Source organism: Siniperca chuatsi, linkage group LG20, assembly GCF_020085105.1.
Source record: "Siniperca chuatsi isolate FFG_IHB_CAS linkage group LG20, ASM2008510v1, whole genome shotgun sequence".
NCBI lineage: Eukaryota > Metazoa > Chordata > Actinopteri > Centrarchiformes > Sinipercidae > Siniperca > Siniperca chuatsi.
The window spans coordinates 17,045,110-17,064,305 of NC_058061.1; the positions used below are offsets into that span (position 1 = coordinate 17,045,110).

General features: G+C 41.3%; 1 protein-coding gene across 1 annotated transcript; it reads left to right on the forward strand.

Annotated features, from left to right (window-relative positions):
• The first annotated feature begins 1,043 nt into the window (after nucleotides 1-1,043).
• ubald1a (UBA-like domain containing 1a) lies at nucleotides 1,044-18,936 on the forward strand. The gene is made up of 3 exons (XM_044177492.1): nucleotides 1,044-1,351; nucleotides 1,991-2,050; nucleotides 16,541-18,936. The coding sequence occupies exons 1-3, from the start codon at nucleotides 1,244-1,246 to the stop codon at nucleotides 16,862-16,864; spliced, it is 492 nt and encodes a 163-aa protein (XP_044033427.1). The 5' UTR covers nucleotides 1,044-1,243; the 3' UTR covers nucleotides 16,865-18,936.
• The last annotated feature ends 260 nt before the right edge of the window (nucleotides 18,937-19,196 follow it).

Consider the following 19,196-nt stretch of genomic DNA (forward strand, 5'->3'; position numbering starts at 1 on the left):
TTTTGTTTGGCTTGGATGGTAAGAGTATTCTTAAATATAATAAACCAAGGGGGAGTATTTCAAGAATTACATAATATCAGTGTAACTCTCTTGTACTGTATTCTATTGTTCATTCATTGTCTTACAGGTACCACCCTTGTTTATGTGACCACAAATTACTGCATTCTCCTCATTTTTATCACATAGGCTACTGAGTGCCATTAAAAAGAACAAATGGCCCTATTTTGTTTAATGAGTCATTATTATATGATCATTGATATCAGTAATTTATAGTTACGGGGTAATTAAGTCGTCAGTATTCGTCCTTATGGCCATCTGGATGAAGTTGGGTGTTTAAAGGTACCATTCCTCTTCTTTAATATAACCATGTTTCAAACCCTGTGTCACCTAACATCTGACCTGCTGTAGTGTCCTTGAGCAAGCGTAAATTTGCCCTGCAGCCCATAGATGAAAACCCATGCTCATTATTTTATTACAACAAAGGAGAAATGGGGATGCGAAAAGGTTGTAGTTCCGCCGCAGTCCGCAATGATGTGTGCAGATAAGCTGCGGCACTGATGGGATACACACAGAGAGGTGGTTCATGAGAAGAAGTGCGCAGAGCAGACACGACCCTTCTGAATATGCACCCATGACTGTCGGCTGTCCCTAATTTAACTCCGAGCGATGTAATTGGCGATGGTGGATTTGTTTACCATATTTGGCAAGATAGTGACACAGCGCGCCTGGGAATTGGACGAGAGCGGCCGTCATTCACAAAAGTCTGCCTTCTGGAGCTTTACAAACAAAGCGCGTGCTCACGGGAGTTGTAGTCCAAAACAAACGCTTTCTGAGATGCCTCGAGTGGGGATTTACCTCCTCTGCGGCGATTTCGATGCCACACATGTACCATAATTTAACATGCACTTACTGGGATAAACTATTTTCGTTTAACATATCTTTAAGTGTCAAAATAAACCCGCATCAGACGGCTAAAGACACGCCGATACGAGACCCTCCGCTCGCAGCATACAAATCCCACCAGCGATGCTCTCATTTGATTGGCTACGTCCTTCTGTCAATCACACAGTGTTCCTTCCACTACCGCTCCTACAGTAAATATTTGTGTTTGCTCAACCGGCTGTAATGGTGGACGACTGAGGCAGAGAAACGGAATACAACTAGAGTGAAGAAAGAGAGGAAAAACGGTCGAAAGTCTGTTTCAGAGCCAGTCGCCGCGAGAAGGACACGGGCTTCGTCGAAAATGGATGAACTCAAACATCAAGTCATGATTAACCAGTTCGTCCTGACGGCGGGTTGTGCGGCAGACCAGGCGAAGCAGCTTTTGCAGGCGGCACATTGGCAGTTCGAGGTAAAAGAAAAATAGAAAATGATAAGGCTTCAACGTTAGAGTCGGCAGGGTAACGTTAGCCACACGGCTAATGTTTATGTCTGACCGACCGTTAGTTTTGACTGGAGCTTGCCTGTCTGCCTGTTGCCACTTTTTAGGCTCTTGAAAATCAACACAAAAACAAAGCGTTAGTGTTAGCTATCTGTCCGTTTTAGGTGGCCAATAGTCGGCCCGATTTCAAACCAGAACTTCTGCTGTATTTAAAGTAAATATATGTGTGCTTTAGCCAGACTAAATCTGTAGGCAATACACAGTAACGCAGCAGGGCGAAGCGTACAGCTAGCATATCCAATTAGACTTTACTATAGATTAAATACTATAATCCGACACATGACAGCAGTGTACACTCGAGGCCAGCGAGTGCTATTACGCAATAAAGATGACCACCGAGTTGTATCGACTAGCCTGTAAAAGAGTAGTTTTAATTGTTTAGTCTGCGGTGAACCGCATATATTTTTAGCTTGTATATTTTTCTTCGCCTTGTTTGAGTTGCATTTATATCAACACAGAAACAAGCGATGTTTAGGCCAAGTCTTTGTCCTTAGCCATTTTTAACACTGTCGCCAAAATCTCATTCATTTTCTCTGTGTTTTATTGTAGACTGCCCTCAGTGCCTTTTTTCAAGAAACAAATATTCCATATGGCCATCATCATCAAATGGTGAGTGCGAAGAGGAGGAGGGTGATGATAATATACTTTTTTATACTATTTATTGTTCTGTTTATGTAATTATAACAACCCTGATTTCATGCTAGTATATCTTTAAGGCTACTATGTTGTTTTGGGTGGGATATGGGGGGGGGCGAATAAACAGCCCTTATAGGCCAAGAGGAATGATGTTGTGCTAACAATAACAAAGCACATGTCGGCCATGTTGTGAGCTTCCAGAAATAAACACACAGGCAGGCATGCAGCTGCAGCAGCCACACTGAGAGAGAGAGAGAGAGAGACTATGTGTGCATGTATGGGAGAAAGAGGGAGCGAGAAAGATGGATGTAGATATATGAAATTCCTCATTTTTCATTGTATCAACTGAATTGCATAACGGAAGGAAGGGCCCCTCAGTTTCTGGGTAAGACAGAAAAAAGTCTCTTTCCAGGAAGAGGACAGCTGTCTCTCACAAATAGACCCTAGTGCAGTTGCATTTGTCTGGGGTACTTCAACTGTTTTTCCTGATTGGGTCACCTACCCACAACACAACACACATTGGGGACTTTTGGGGGCAGAGTAAACTGGAAGGTGTTAGGGCTGTAGGAGACTGCACATGCACACAGGGGTTGAACATTATGAAACACTAGCAGTATTTGGGCTTTTAGCAGCAGCAGCCCACTTTGGCAGCACACACGCCTTTGTTTGCAGCTGCATGCATGGCAGCATCCAGCAACAGCTGCCCTCTAGAAGAGCCTGACATGTATGTGGGGGGATTTTGAACTAAACTGTTGGTCATTTCTAAGCACACACTCCGTTTGTGTGTGTGTGTGTTTGGCTGACTGTTTGTGTGGCAGTGAGACAGTCATCAAACGTTTTATCTTTGCATTTCTAGAGGAAACGGAGAGAGATTGGGATAAAAGAGGATTTGTTTTCTTATTGCATTGTGTGCGTGTGTGTGTACATTACCCCCTGAGTAGTGCAATATTGCCAGTCAGCATAGAAATGGCTCACACTGAGCTGAATCACATTTATCACAGCTTTATTGTAAGAAAGACAGCCAAACCTTCTTTATCTTCCGATCAGTAAATATGAGCATCTCAGTCCTCTATTTAGCTCATGAAATGTCTCACTTTAATTTAGAGAGTAAACAGTCTGCCAAGAGCTGTCCTGTTCTGCCTGCCAAATAGGGCTGAGCTTGATTGCTGCAGACAATGGATAATGAAAGTCAGAATGCAGAGCACCTACGTGTGTTTGTGGTGTTATTGTTATAGACATGTTCTTGCATAATCACAAGTTCACGTTCCCTGTTTTGCATACGCCAGCATTTGCATGCGTCTCTGTTTGTTCTTGTGTACTATACAGTACATGCATGCATTTGTATTTGGTGCATTCACAGAGTGGGTATTTGTGTGTATGTGTGTGAGTCACAACAGTACTACAGTAGGGCAGCGTGTCCAACCTTCCGGCAGCTTATCAGGCCACAGTGTTCGTTGGTATACAAATCTAATCCACTTTGCTCTTGCTCTTGCTCTCACTCTTAACTCTCTCTCTCTTTTCAGTTTAGAGTAAAATATGAACAACATTAAGTTACATTTCTATGCTGTTGTTGTGCTATGCTGTCGCGTCAATGATTTTTGTTACAACAATGACTGAACTCATCCTTGAGATTGCTATTTTGGCTTGAAACCTCACCTCAGCCCCAATAGATAGCCTTTAGACATGCAGTTCTTGGCAGCAAGGCAGGTTAGGACGCCATGTAGGTCAGTTAGTTTATGGATACTGTTCAGTGAGCTGGTTTATGCTATTGTTTTTGAGGCCCGAAAAACAACGTATTTCCCATCTAAATTTAGCATCATGGGAGAGAAACCATCTTGGATACAACTGTGTTGTTTAAGAAATACATTTTATCTCTAAACAAAGCTTGTCTGGTGAGGATTTGTAGCATTCATTGTTAACCTGTGCTTTGCTAATGTATCATTTGTGCATTGTATGTCAGAGGTTTATACCCTGTATCAAATATCAAATAGTGAGGTGAGTTAGCCTACTCATCAGTTCGGTCTTGTATAATGCTGTGAATGGTGGAGGATTTAGCTAAAGCTCTTGTTATTATTTCCTTTTACTAGCAATCCCAGAGCCAGGGGAGTGCCTGTGCTTTGGCACATGATGTAAAAGAGCTACAATCTCTGCACAGGCATGCAGACTGTGTTAGTTGATGTGTACATGTATGTAATGTCTGATTCAGTGAGATCTATACAGCTTCATGATGGGTCTTTAACAGATTGTCCATTTATCGCTTTGTTTTTGAATGAAGTCATCAAAGCTTACATCATGTGTATGTGATGGACACCCAGGCCCTAAACTCAATCAAACTCCTACCGGTCTACTCCCAGTTTCTCCTCTACACACACACACACACCCTGCCTTTACAAACACTGCAACCACAACACGTTCCTAAGGGATGCAACGCTCACACTGACCCAAAATGGACCCTTTCACAGCAGAGGGGGCCTGTATAACTAAAGACACCCTCTTTCTCTTTCTTTAGTTTATACACTCTCCTTCCCTCGCTATCTCTGTCTCTTTCTGTTTACAGACACAAAACATCAGGCTCAAGAATTCAATTTGCCATTCATATTTCCTGTTAGAGAATTTTATAATCATGCCCTGTTCTCATCGTCTTTTTTTTGCATTATTCTCAAAGCAGTTACCACCCCCAGAACAACGTATGGGCATGACCGCTCACACTTGCATGATGTCGGAGTTGTATTTATGTTGCTTCTGGCTGTTTGATGCTAATCCCTCTTATCAAATATTATGCACATATTCTTGTACCCCTGCCTTTTTTGTTTTCAAACATATTCTAGGGATGTGCCAAGCTCATTAAGGCATTTTTAAATGAATTGTCTATGTAAAGTCTGAGCTATTTCTGTTACACAGTTGGAAAGCCATCTGCCATGCGCTTTCACATATACTGTACATTGTCACCTCAATGTAGAATAATAATAGACAGAAAATTATTGGTCATTTGTAAGCAAAACTACTTTAAATGGTGTCTTTTGTGCAAGAGAACGATTTCCTTGGAACAAGATAGTTTCTTGTGCACATGAGCAAATTTGGGAAGTGTTTTTTCAGTCATCATGGTTTTTGAATGATCTGGTCTGGACAGTATAACAACTGTCTGTCTTCAAGTGGATCACTATGTGTCTGTTGGAAGGAAAAACACTGATGCTTAACTATATGCTCACACCAATATCAGGGTTTCCATGATTAATATCTCTCTATGTGGGACACATACAGCCACAATAAAGTGAATGAATCCTCATGTGACCACAGAGGAGGAAGTAGCCCAGCTGGATGATTCCACTGCTGTCTGGGAACATGTGACCCCATCATGTGACTAGGCTGGGAAACATACTAACTAAGCAACAAGGCCTGCTTCACATGTGTGCAATTTCTGCCAGAGTCATGGCTATTAAAAATAAGTAAAGTCAGGACTTGTGGTGTTGTCTTTAATAGGTCAGGGTAATAAGAATAATCTCCTCAAGAAATATTTCACATTCTCCTTTTCCTCTTGAATCATACCTGCACTCTTACAGTATATCTACCACCTGTTCTCACTCTGACATGCTTTTATATTGATGTAAAAACAAAGCAACACTTCTAGTTCTTGTTTTAGCTCCTGTTTCTTTTTCCTTTCTTAGCACTCTTGCAAAGTCCAATTACACTGTAAAGGATATTGTCCATATTCTGCGGATCTGGCCTTATCCTTTTCTTATTATTTTAAATGTGCATATTAGCTAAATAAAAGCAGTAGGTAATCTTCAGCTGTATCCATTTGAAGAAATTTAAATGTTTTCTCCTACTATTGCTGAGTACAACCCAGCCTGGCCCACAGAGTCATGAAGAAAATGGTTTGAATGATCACCTTTTTTATAGTGCTGTAATTGTTGTTCCTCACTGGCATCACGCACAAGCCGAATGAAACTAGGATTTTATGAAGGGCAACATTCAGCGCCAACTGACCGGGGACAGTGACGTAGCAGAATAGTACTGGGCACTGCAGGGCAGTGATAAAAGTGGGTGTGAGGTTGTTTAAAGGCTGTTTCCTGGCAATATAAACATCCAGTAGGACAAAGGAGGAGGGTTTGGTGTGTGCGTGTGTTTGAACTACAAACATTTGGTTTTGGTGTCTGGGTGTGGCTTAAAAAAAGGATTTTTAGAAATCCTAACTTTTCTCATCCATGTAAGATCTCCTCTCACTGAGATTTGAAGAAGTGTGTGGTGTGCCCATGCAGAAGAGCAGAGGTATAATTACCTTCATAAATCACAATGTGACAACATGGATGACAGTCTGCTGCTATTTCTCTCTGTCTCCACCTCTATATCATCCCACTGCAAGAGATGGAGGAAGGCTAACTAAAATATATAAAAGATACTTGGATTGTTTCTTAAATAGCAGTGAGGAATCAATGAAAACAAGTGAGGGAGGGTGTTTGACTAGTACTTAAGATTAAATTGGCTAATAGAAAGGTAGTACCAGGTATTTGGGTAGAAGATACAGTAACACAGAGCTGCTCTGTGTCTCTGCCACAAAAGAAACAAGGTGTTCTCTGTCCCACTGCATTACTTACAGAAGTTTATTTAATGCAGAATGAGCTGAAATCCAGTTTAGTTTCTCCCATTGTTTGTGTATTTAGGTGTAATATTGTGTGTGTGTGTGTGTGTTGCACACCCATGCCAAGCAGTTAGCCACATTCTGTCTTGGCCTGTGCTTTGCATGTTCCAGCGTGTTGCCCTGCATGTTTCCAGGAGCACAACTTCCCAGAACCCTAACCACACACACAGAGGCGTGTGCGCGCAGACACACAGGAACTTTGGCTCAAGGGACATGGGGAATGGGAATCCATTCGGGATGGCTGCAACGACCAGATGTGTTTATGAACAGTGGAGTTAGGTTAGGTTTCACACTGGTTCTTGGAGTCACAGAGTACAGTCACACACACACACATCCAGGGGTTAGGCCTATGGCTGAAGAAACGCAGGCAGCACATGGGACCCTTGTCTGTTGCATAAAGGGAGTGTTGTCACACTGTGTCTCCCTGGCCTGTTTTCTCAGGTTAGCTGTAGCACTGCAGCCAGGCTCAGGTCAGCGGACTTCACTGTACCAGCCTGCTGCTATCTAGTCCTACTATTCCTGTGCCGTCACCTTCCTTAGCCTTGTCGATCCCCTTCCTGATGTCCTGGCTCACATTCATGCCTCTTGATTCATCACCAGTCCCTGTTTTATCCTCCTCTCTCTTAGCTCTGCCCTTCAATTCCTATATTAAATCTATAATTGCAGTGCAGTTCACTTCAGAGAAGAGGGGGTCAAGTATTTAAAATACCTCTTTGCAAAGTCACACCAATTTTGCAACGTGAAGTTGCAAAATTGAACAGAGGCTAGCTAGTAGCTCGGTATTTTACCCCCATCTCAGATTTGACCCAAAACGCAGGGTTAAGATGATTTAAGACTATATTAAGTCTGTATACATTCACCTCTATTCCCAATTATATCACTTATTTGATGAAAATATGAACTGTGACATTTTGGATTTTGCCTTTTAGAGTTTTGAACTGAGGCATCTTGTGGAGCATCCAACTGAGTAGTCCATTTGTCTTTGTTGGCATCAGCACAAACACTGTGCTGTATGTTGCTGTCTTAGGTGAATAACACAATTGACGGCAACACTGAGGAATTTTGATTTGAGTTTTCAAATAAAATCCCACTGTGATAGAGTTCAGTGGTTCAGATTGAAATTGAAAACTGTGGTTGCATGTGAGGTGAAAGAAAAACTAAATTCGATCTACAGCCTTTGCGTAGCCTTAAGACAGATATCTTTTGGCAAGCTGAACCTGAGTGTTTGCATTATTTTGTTCTCCCTCACGATGACCTTTGGCCTAGTAGTTTCTGTTGCTAGACTGTTACCAGCCGATAGGCCAAACTCCTTTTTCTAGATATGAGTGAACTAGTGGACACCTATTGTTAGCCTGTTAGCCATTGTTGTGAGCAGTGCAGTGTGTGCAGTTGGTCAAACAGAACACATGCTCCGCTCAGTCCCAGTTCTCTGATCTTCTGTCAGTTGCTGCTTTCTTTCTGTTTCTGTTCATTTTCTGTCATTGCTCCCATCTTTTTTGTTTTTCTCTCTCATTCTCCTTCCTATATTATAAAGTGTCAAAATACACATGAAAACAGTTGATCATTAGCCAGGGTGTGTTCTGAGTCCCTCGTCTCCCTGAATGCAACCATGTCCCTGTGTGTGTATATAATATTAACTCACACATAGACATACACAGACTCAGGGCTCAGCTGCTGGAAGCTGGTAGCTGGGTGAGGTCGGAGGAGTGGGGGGTCATGGGAAGGGGAGGGGACGGTCACTTGAAATGTTCAGCAGCACCTGTCAACCTCCTTTATTTAGTTTGGGAAAGAAATATCTAGTTCTGACATCCAGCCACTCCCATAAAGAGTGTCACCTCCTGTTGGTGAGCTATGTGATGGGATAATAAAAACACAGACAGAGTTGCTTGTCTAGTTTAGACATAATGTGATTGCGTTGATTTGGTGACACTAAGTAGTGCCAAACCTCCGCTGTCTACTGATACATGTGTGAAGGAATGGCAGCTTGGAGAGGATGTTGGTAGACAGATGGATGAAGGTCTTGTTGTTTAGTGTTTTTCTCTCCTTACAATCAGAACCTGAAGTTCAGCATGTGGTATCTCTGAAAGAGCTAGAAATATTTGTAGCACTTGAAGAAGTATTATTAATTTGTCAACATATTAAACTAGCAAATGTTTTGTTCGTTTCAGTAAGAACAGTTAATGCTCCCTTTCTTCCAAATGGTCAAATATTCTGTTGAAACAGTGAATTTAGGTATATATATATATATATATAATATATAATATAACAATGTGAAAGGGTCACTCGTAGTGATGAACCTACAGAGAATTATCACCTGAATCTGGAGTTCCCCTCAGCTTTACTGAGCTTTATAGTGAGTTTCACCTCATTGTTTATCTGTCCAAGCATACAAATACAAATGCAATAATCAGTTATTATTTATATCTAAGTATTATTATTAATTAACCATTATGCTTAGCATAGTTGGCATACTTATTAGTAGGTCATGGTTGCATTGGATTCAACTGCAGAGCTGCAGCTCAAACAAAAAAAGCAGTGCTAGGCTACGTACACATCATAACAACACTCCCTATTTAATAATTTAATAGGCGGGCAGACTCATGTACAGTACAGTACAGTATGTCTTTTGCGCAATTCATAAATGGAAATGTTTATTTTGTTGCATCTTTTGTTTGTGGTTTATTTATGTTTTCACTGCCAGATTACAAGTAAGTCAGGCCTCGAATGTCAGTATGGAACCCCAAGTTGCATGTTTATTGGACAGAGTTTTGGTAAACTGTCTGGTCATCTGTTGAGGTTACATATTTGGGAAGCATGTTGTCATAACATCCAATTCCAGTTCCCGTAAGCTTAGCTAAACATTATGGACTTGTCTGTGCTCTTTGCCAGTACTTTCATATTTCGAGGAGGCATTTCATATCATCTGGAGGCCAAGTTTGACCTCCATTTATCTTTGCAATGTTGCCTTGGTCAACATTCATCCTCTTTTGCCCATTTTGGGGTTCATGTCCATTGTTCAGATTGCATGGGTCTAACATACTGTATTGCAGCACTCTTCCAAGTGGACAGAGACCTGCATTGTTAGGGTTTGAATGGCATTGTTCTCACATGCCCAAACAAACCAAACAAAAGGAGTGAATGTTTCAGGATACATATAAACTGCTCCAAACATGCACGACGTGAATGCACCCAAGACTAGTCCAGACCTGATGCTGTTGGAACCTAAGCATCCTCCCATACATCCAACACTTGTTACCAGTTAAAAGAGGTGCAGTCAACAGTTTGTATCTCCTCTCCATATCTTGTGTGACTCCATGTTCTTTTTCAGTATTGTGCAGCTTTACACCCCTGAGCTGCCCATTAATCAGAAATACTTTAATAGTCCCTTACTGTGTACTGTATCGCCGTTTCAGGGGAACAGTTGGATTAAGGTTAAGTGCCTTTTTGACTTTGCCCAGTGTTACGAGGTCAGTTCCAATAACATTACTGGAAGGCAAGCAGTGAGTAAAATGAATGAATGATGAATGCTATAATGGATATACAACACAATGTGGAGCTGTGATTCCAGGGATCCTACACATCTCCAATAATAATAGGAGAAAAAATATTTTAGCCTCATCATCAGCATAGATTGTATTAAACAGCAAACAAAAATTTTGAACAGCAATTTAAATGTCATAATTCAGTCAGAATTATGTGTGTGGGCCCGTGGATGGAGACGTCAGGCCGCATGCTCCACTGTGATTCTCGTGTCTCACAGATCTCTCAGCACAGTTTGCTGCGAGCCCTGATACACAGTGTATGAACTGAGAGAGGAAGTCGGGGAGTGTGAAGTGAGAGAAAGATAGAGAAGGGAGAGAAAACAGACGCGTCATAGGTTCATACTAATGTTCCCAGCAGAGGGAATGATAGAGATAAAGAAGTTGGTAAGTATTGTTTTGCAAATTGGGATGAATGAAACTAAGTATTGATGTAGGTTTGACCAGATTGGGCTTTGGACATTGTGAAATATTAATAAATTAAAAAAAAATTAAAATAAATCTCCATTGTCAAAGCTGTAATTCCTCCATGTTTAGATCTAACATTAGCTGGAACTTGACTACAATAACTTGCTCAGTATTACTTGAATTTGACGTTTTTTTGTCAATAAGGAAGTCTTTTTATTTGCTTCAACCAAGTTAATGGAAACAAGCAGATCGCATTTCATTTATTGCAAAAGAATTTGCCTTAAAGTTCCTGTGACAGCCTGGACTGAAACATCCAGAGATATTGAAGTGAGATGAATGCAAGTGTGTGGTGTGGGGTAGAAGCACCGAGGTAAACGTTACATGTAGGAGGTCAGCTGGGGTCATGAGACGTAACTGGACCCTCTGCACAAGTATGCAAGAGGATAGAGACCTTCTCTCTTCAGCCTGGCACATACACACACTTTATTTTTCTGAGGAATGTGGTCGGTTAGACTGGAAATAACTCTAGCTCATCTGTGTTTGTGGACAAACACACACACAGAGACACACACATATATACACAAACGGAGGAGTGTTTAAGGTTTGTGGAGCCTCACCGCAGGCCCGGGCCAAGCATGTTTAGAGTGGTCGCTGCCTGTCAGCCATGCGTTCCTCATGCTGGGCTCAGCAAACAGTCTTGAAGAGAGGGTGGGCAGGGCCGGGCCGCTGTGACCACAGAGCCAGCCCCGTCCCATCAACAGCAGATCTGTGCTGCTTCCTCATAACAACCGTCCCCATGGCAACCCCTCTCCGTTGGCTCTGTTTTGAACACAAACTCGCTCTCGCTGTCTGTTATTCCCCCTGTCTCTCCTTCTGTATCTTGAATAAATGGCTAGACCTCCCTGCTGTAACACACTTTCTGTTGTATGTGCTGCTACATGCACACAGTCTGTCATACTGAATGTCCTCACCTTGATACAACAGATTTTACCATCTGCTTGTGTTTCTCAACATACAGTTTTGCCTTTCTCAACAGATACAACATGGAAGTAAATGTCTGTGTTGTTCTGAGTGGGAGTCGATCTTTTCTTTTTTTTAAGGTTTTGATCCTGCTGGATTGTTAATTAGCTAACAAAACCTACAGACAACCGTTTGTTTGGGTTAACTGAGCTGACTCTTCTCAAATTACACCTCATAGTGTTTTGGACAGACAATTTACTGTCTCACAGTAACCTCAATTTGAAAACAAGTTTACCTCACCAGACCTCTCATGTTGTCTCTTAACATTACTGAACTTACATGCACCCACAGAAAATATAATGTTTCTTTCTTTCTTGCCCAGTTGCTGTGTATTGAGCCAATACAGTATTTGCACTCAGATAATTCACTGCTGATTGTCCATGGTGGAGCCAGACATGGTTGCTTGTACAGTTTTATAGTTTTTATAGAGTTGTATTCCTGTGTAATGCCAAACATGTGGCCCTCCCACATTAGATTACAAGACACTGCTCAAAATAACATATAACATGCATCTCAAATATCAGTTACAACATTATATGTATTTCTATTTACGTTTAAATAACATATTTATATAGAAACTGTTCAAATATATTGTACACTGATTAGCCAAAGAAAGAAAAGAAATGCTACAAGGGTTAAGTTTATCCTATTAAAGGCCTTTTTTCTCATCTTCAGTCTGTCTCCAAATAGCTGGCTAATTTAATTTTATAAGTAATTGCACAGTCATTGTGCATCATCTATATTCATCACCATTTGTGGTGTCTAAATGACACCACATGGAACAAATCCCCTTTTCTTGTTCCAGACTGACATACTGTCCAGTTTCAACATTAAGTGGTAAAATACCAGATCTTAATTGAGCACATAAAGATCTTTGTAGTCTGGGTCTAGTCCAAGTAGTCCACAGCACAACACAAATTCTCTTAACAAGCAAATGTTGATATTTTTATTATTAGAAAATGCCCCAACAAACCCACAGTTGTAGAGCAGTATCCGTGCCTTTTGACCAACATCCAGTAATTTGTTTATCCCCAATAGTAGAAAAGGTTTCAGTCGTAGTCATCTGGACACAGTGTCCAGATGACTGAAACCTTTTCTACGATAGAACACTCCTGGACGAATGAGGGACTACACCGTCTTATTTATCCCCAATTAATATCTTCCTTATCAACCTGCTTTCGTCCATATAAAGTAACCCATTTCATAACTGAGCGACACATATCTTCAAGCGAACCTCAAATGGTTATCGACCCCATATTGCTTATATATGTGTGACGCAACTGCAAACACTCTGTAGAGACTATTTTCATCAACGCGTGTGCGTGTGTGTGTGTGTGTGTGTGTGTGTGTGTGTGTGTGTGTGTGTGTGTGTGTGTGTGTGTGTGTGTGTGTGTGTGTGTGTGTGTGTGTGTGTGTGTGTGTGTGTGTGTGTCAGGCCACGCGTGTAGTGATTTTCTCAAATCAAATATCAACCCTCTTGCTGCAGCCCACGTGCCCATCAGTTGTCCAAGAGCCAATTGGATTTGAGCCTCAGTCTGCTCGCACCGGTCTCAGCAGCTCTTGCAGTATCTTTGTGTCCTTGCCTCAGTGCAGCGAGAGTTAATCTGCTACTAGGCTGCTTAATATGTACAAAGGGAAAACACACAGTAACCTGCTTCCTCAGTATGCTGCACCAGAGCAATGCTTTTAATCTCTGTGTAGGAAACCATGTGGAGTTTTTACTTCATGTGCTTTAATACTGTACGCTTAAAAAATGACATTTAAATATTTAGAAAACACAGCTTATGCTAGCCCTACCTACAATGAAAGAGATTTGTAATAACAGCAGATGTAATTTATATCCCATATTTGTGTCTCATTTGTTTGGGAGTGGAAGATATGGTGTTTCTTTGTATGTATGTGGATGATTATTAAATACATGCTGACAGGTCTGGGCTCCGTCAAAGCATTTATCAGTGAGAAAGTGTCTGATAAGCAGTCAGATCCCAACTCAGACAGCCTGGCAGAGAAGACATCTTCTGTGTCTTAGAACCAGATCCTCTTCCCTGTGGGTCGATACAGTCGGCGTCTCTGACTCTGTCCAAGGTCCCCTGCAAAGACGGACACACACACTCACTCACATGCCTACACTTAGAGCTGTGTTGTGAGTGGAGGAGTGTGAGGTGGGCAGTTGTGAGATGCAAATATTGTGTTTGAAGTTGGTTTTGTCGTCAGCCTCCCTCTACCATCTCTCCTGTTTTAGTGATTCTACTGTTAAATATGAAGCAAAAGCCAAACCATTAAGTTAATTTATAGACTCTTAGCACACTGCAGGTGTATGTTTATACCTGCTCATCTGTGTATGAGTTTATAAATTAGTAAATCAGACGCAAAGGTCTCAGTGGACAGCTTGAAAGGTCATGTGTCAGCAATTTTGTCTCATTTTCCATTTCTGGCCAGTAAGCAAATGTCTATTGTACCTGAGTACCAGTAACGCAGACCATTAACTGATCACAAGGTTTAAGAAATCCAACCAGTAGCTTCGACCGCTGCACACCAGGAACAGGAAGGATCATAGAGGTCACTTCAGCATTCCAGGGTGTCTCTTTACCACAGGAAACAGCCTCAGAGACATGAGCCAGCGTTTCCTGTGGCTGAGTGCGCAGTGGGCACAATCACCTTTCATAACAGCATGCCACTCTGAGAACCTCTAACTCTGCTCGGCCTGGCCCAGCCTGGCCTGGCCCCAGACTATACATTCACAGGACTAACATGCAAGCCGCAGCACTTTTAGGGGGCAAAGTGGTCCGATTACACCCCTGAGGGAGGGGTGGTGTTCATGTCGCCCTGTTTTTCTGAATGCTGCTTGTGCGCTAAGGCTGCGTGTCACAATTGGAGCATCCTGGGTGATGGAGCCAAGGGTAGATTAGATACCACGGGACAGCCTGAGTTCTGCTTGTCAGTAAGGGGAGTGTTGTTTTCCAGCTTTTTTTCCCTTTTCAGCATGTTAACATTTTTTGTCCAACATTCATGTGTGACTGCAGCTGCTGTTCCCCATAGTTGATTCATGGAGCCTATGACTCCCAATTCCAGAAAATTCCCCCCTTAAACAAACAACCTAGCATATGACCTGAATCTCTAGAAAATGTTATCTGGGCATTGTTGCAGTGTAGAAAAAAATCTAACTTTGGAGATGACCAGGGGGAAATTTAAGGGCTTAATCACAGTTAATAAAGTAACAGCTTGTAGGTTTAAGCATGCCAACTGCACAATAGTTGGTTACTTAAGTTGATTGATTTGAAAACAAGCTCATATTCTGTCATGTCAATTGTACTTGAATCTTAAGTAAATTTAATTTCATATAATCCTAATCCTGGGAGTTGCCAAGATGTTTTAGGGTTATTTTGTCATGTAGGTGCCTGCCCTGTTAGCCTCTCAGCCCTTATTTTTAGATGCCAAGCCTCCTGGCTAAACATGGCTCCACCTCTGCATCCCTATGGAATACAGTAGGTTGTTGTTTTCCTGGTCACAAATGGACGGGGACATAGAGGAGGAAGCAGGCCACGGAGGAGTGTGTGAGAAGCTGTATTAGTGAGGGTGATGATGATGATGATGAAGGCTTACTATTTCTGAGCAGCCAAACATGTTGTTCACATAGCCTGTTAGCTGCAAGGTGGTAGGTTCAGTGTTGTTTTTGGCACACGCGTGTGTTGTGTGTCCTCGGGGTGTGCCACTAAAGGAACTCCTGGCAGCAGAACAATAACAGTGCTTTCACAAAGGAGGGTCGGAGCAGGTTAGAGCACAGGGGGATATATTAAGGCCAAAGAGACTTGGTATGTGTCTGCATGTGTTTTTGCTTGTGTATGTGATTCCCCTAAATTTCCCTTCAGTTATACAAAACAGTTTGCTTCCTTTAAGGTGATATCCGCTTTTAAACACTACTGAAAACTGCCTTTTGTGATGTACCCCATGGTGTACATTGCTGAAGTAATACCGTTTGTTGGTGTGCGCCCATTTTTCTTGAAGATAACTGGATAGTGTAGACAGCACAACATGATTTTTCCAATACAGCAGCATCAGAGTTTGTCATTCTGTTGTAACAAAAGAGCCAAAACCTCTTTATAGCCTCACTATTTTACAGTGAAAGTCATCAGTCATACCGGAAGAAATCCATTATACAAGACAGAAAGATGCCAATTTCTCCACTGATGAGTCTCAATAAAACAGAATGTGGTGCAGTTACAAGGCAAGTTGCATTTTGCTCTGTAATCCTCCAATACACTATAAGTTCACTACATGGTGGCTGTCAAGTCATTCTCCTAAGAAACAATTATTTTAATTATTTATTAATCTGCAGAATATTTGCTCAATTGATTCATTAACCATTTGATCTATAAAATGTCAGAAAATAGTGAAAAATGAATTTGTGTGAATTTGTCCAGAGTTTTGTTTTGTTCAATCAACAGTCTAAACCCCAAAGATATTCAGTTTACAATGAGAAAAAACAGAAAAAAGTGGAAACTGGAAACATTTTTGTTTGATAAATCACTTTTTAATAATGAATAGATTATCAAAATTATTGACAATTAAATTTCTATCGATCGACTAATTTATCAATTTACTCTGTTTCGGCTCTAATGACATCACAGTTGAGTAAAATCTAAGCACATAATAGAATCTGTAGGTGGATTTCACCTTTAAGTCTTGAAGCCTTCTACTGTGTCGAGACTTAATTATCAGAAGTGTGAACCGCTTATGTCCTCCTAACATCTCATTGAGGCTTTCCTATTTCTCTGTTTAAAAAAAATATCTATTTAATATTTCTCTTTCTTCCTAATTCTCATGCATTAATCATTCTCTATCCCTCCTCATTCTCAGATGTGCACCCCAGCCAACACACCAGCGACACCCCCCAACTTCCCGGACGCGTTGACCATGTTCTCCAGGCTGAAGGCGTCCGAGAGCTTCACCAGTGGCAGCGGCGGCAGTCCCATGGCAGCCTCCATGGCCACCTCACCCCCACCCCCCCAGGTCGGCGGCTGGGGGGTCTCACCAAACGTACCTAATGTGCCGCAACCTCCACAGGGACTATGGACTCAGGGGCAGCCCCCCATGCAGCCCTGCCCCGCCTGGCCCACAGGCGTGAACCCCCACGTGGGCACTGAGCAGAAGGCTAGTGTAGCGATGGAGGCTGAGAGATGAAGAGCAGCACGGGACTGAAAAACCCCCCTTCCCCGAGGGGGGGGTTGGGTGGGAGGTGATAATGGGTAGAAATGGATTTGATCGTTTTCCCAAAAGACGGATGGTTATGGAAAGAGACGGAAACTACGCAAACCAAGAAAAACTTAAATGTGGACAATTTAAGAAGAGGAAAAAACCAATGCAAATATCAATACAAAAACAGAAAGAAAAAAAGATACGCACACACATAGTAATAAGAGAGCAACTGAAATCTTTGTTAGTTTTTCCTAAGTAAATGCATAGATAAGAGAAATATTATTGAACTAAAAAAACAGAAATTTTTAAAAAAAATTGTCACGCCCAAGGATTCTATGTGATGTTCAAGGACATTCAAGGCAGCAAACTTTAATTTTAAGTTTTTTGTTCAGTTTTTTTTCTTCCATCGTTTCAGCCAGTGTTTTTTTTTTGCCACTGGTGTTCTGTGTTTCTGCAACTGTCTGTGCTGCATGAGGAGAGAGGAACTTGCAATGCAGTGTCTGAGACTGACTCAAAAATCAACACGCACTTGAGTGAGTGTGTACGCATCTGAGCGGGTGGTCAGTTTGTAATCAAAAATGTATACACACAAACAGACACACACACACACACATATATATATATATATATATATATATATATTCTCACACACACACACACACACACACACACACACACACACACACACACACACATATACACACACATTAGCGTGTAGAGGAAACACCTCCATACTGTCATCCCCATCGTCAAAGGTGGGACTTTTCTTACCTCACCTGGTGGTCACCTGACTTCTTTCAGCCAATCAGGGATTCTTAAACCAACCGTTGCCGCCGCAGGACATGTTTTTAAAGGTTTTTTCTTAAAGGCAGCAGCCACTCTGGTTTATGCTAACTGATCCTTGCTGCAATTGCTTTTCCTGACAGTTTTAAACCTGGACTCAGACTACAACTGTCCACTGTATACTTTTTCTGGAGATTTGGGTTATTACAAGAAAAATGAGAAATCATGGTTTAATATAATATTGTTTATAATGCTAATTGTTCTGTTTTAGTTGAAAGGTTATGGGAGGTAGTTTTGAAAATGGGTGGGACTTCAGGTTGATCTTTTTTTTGGGAAAAAGTTAATCAAATGCAGCTAAAATGGCTACAGATTTAAAAAAAAAAAACACGACTACTCCATCTTTGTAAACAGAATTGCCACTTTGCATGATGTGTTCATAACGTGTAACATCTTTTGTAGCAAACATACATGAGGTCGAGCCATGTTTATGGTGGGGATGGAGTTAAAGATGAGGGTGGGGTGGTGGGTCTCATTCCCAAAGCTAATAGAAATGCAATAAATGAGCGTTTCTCTACAAAGCTAGAGTCAAATCAACAGTGTCTCAGTGTAAAGGCAAAATTTGACAAAATGTCTGGTTAGATATGAGAAACAAAGAGAAGAAAATGGGTGTGGGGCAGCTTCGGGAAGCCCACCACAGGCTATTTGGGGACACTACAGACTACTTTCAGATATACAGTATATATATACCCTCAGATACTGTACTACAGAGGGGTTTTTACAACATTTAGGTCTCTAGTTTTGACCAGTCCCTGGTCCATTGATACTGCTGAGGGACAGTTCAGGGATGACCCTGATATACGGCAATATTTTAAATGCAGGGTGGTACCCCTTTTTTAGTTTCTCCTGTTTGGATTATTTTTTCATTTGATACAATAAGAGAAAGTAAGAAGACATATTTTGAATAGCTGAGGGTCTTTTTTTAAAAGGATTAAAAAGATGTTTGGGAAAATTACGGATATAATAATGAATAAACAAGCAACTTCCTTTTTATTATTTAGACTGAACTAATGTTTGAGTTCATCCTTTTTTTCCATGCTTCATACTTTATTTAGTTAAATCAGAGCGTTTCTGGGTGGGCCTGTTCCTAAATGGTTTCTCATGTATGTTTCCCCACTTGTATGACTGTATGAGACCATTCCCACAATATTTGTGGACTACCTGATAATTAACTTATCATTTTTGTGAACCTAAATAAATATTGTATGTCAACCTAATCTACATGGTTTACTGCAGTATGTGAATATTTGCTCTACAGTTGATTGAATATGATGAATTGTCATTTGGCCTCCTGATCAAGACGTATACTTATGTGTGTGTGTCTGAACTAGAGACACCAGAGCAGTATGTTAAATAATGACAGTGGGAAGATGGATGCATCATAATCTCACGCTTGGTTACATCTCAGCCAGACAGATGTTAATACAGTCTCCCAGCCAGACTACAAAGTCACAAACCCCTCTGTCTTTTTCTGCTA

What these genes read in the sequence shown, in the direction of transcription:
- ubald1a (XM_044177492.1), top strand. Translation starts at nt 1,244, where the DNA reads ATGGATGAACTCAAACATCAAGTCATGATTAACCAGTTCGTCCTGACG. An exon ending in CGGCACATTGGCAGTTCGAG is followed by an intron (nt 1,352 to 1,990) that starts GTAAAAGAAAAA and finishes GTTTTATTGTAG; the next exon opens with ACTGCCCTCAGTGCCTTTTT. An exon ending in ATGGCCATCATCATCAAATG is followed by an intron (nt 2,051 to 16,540) that starts GTGAGTGCGAAG and finishes CCTCATTCTCAG; the next exon opens with ATGTGCACCCCAGCCAACAC.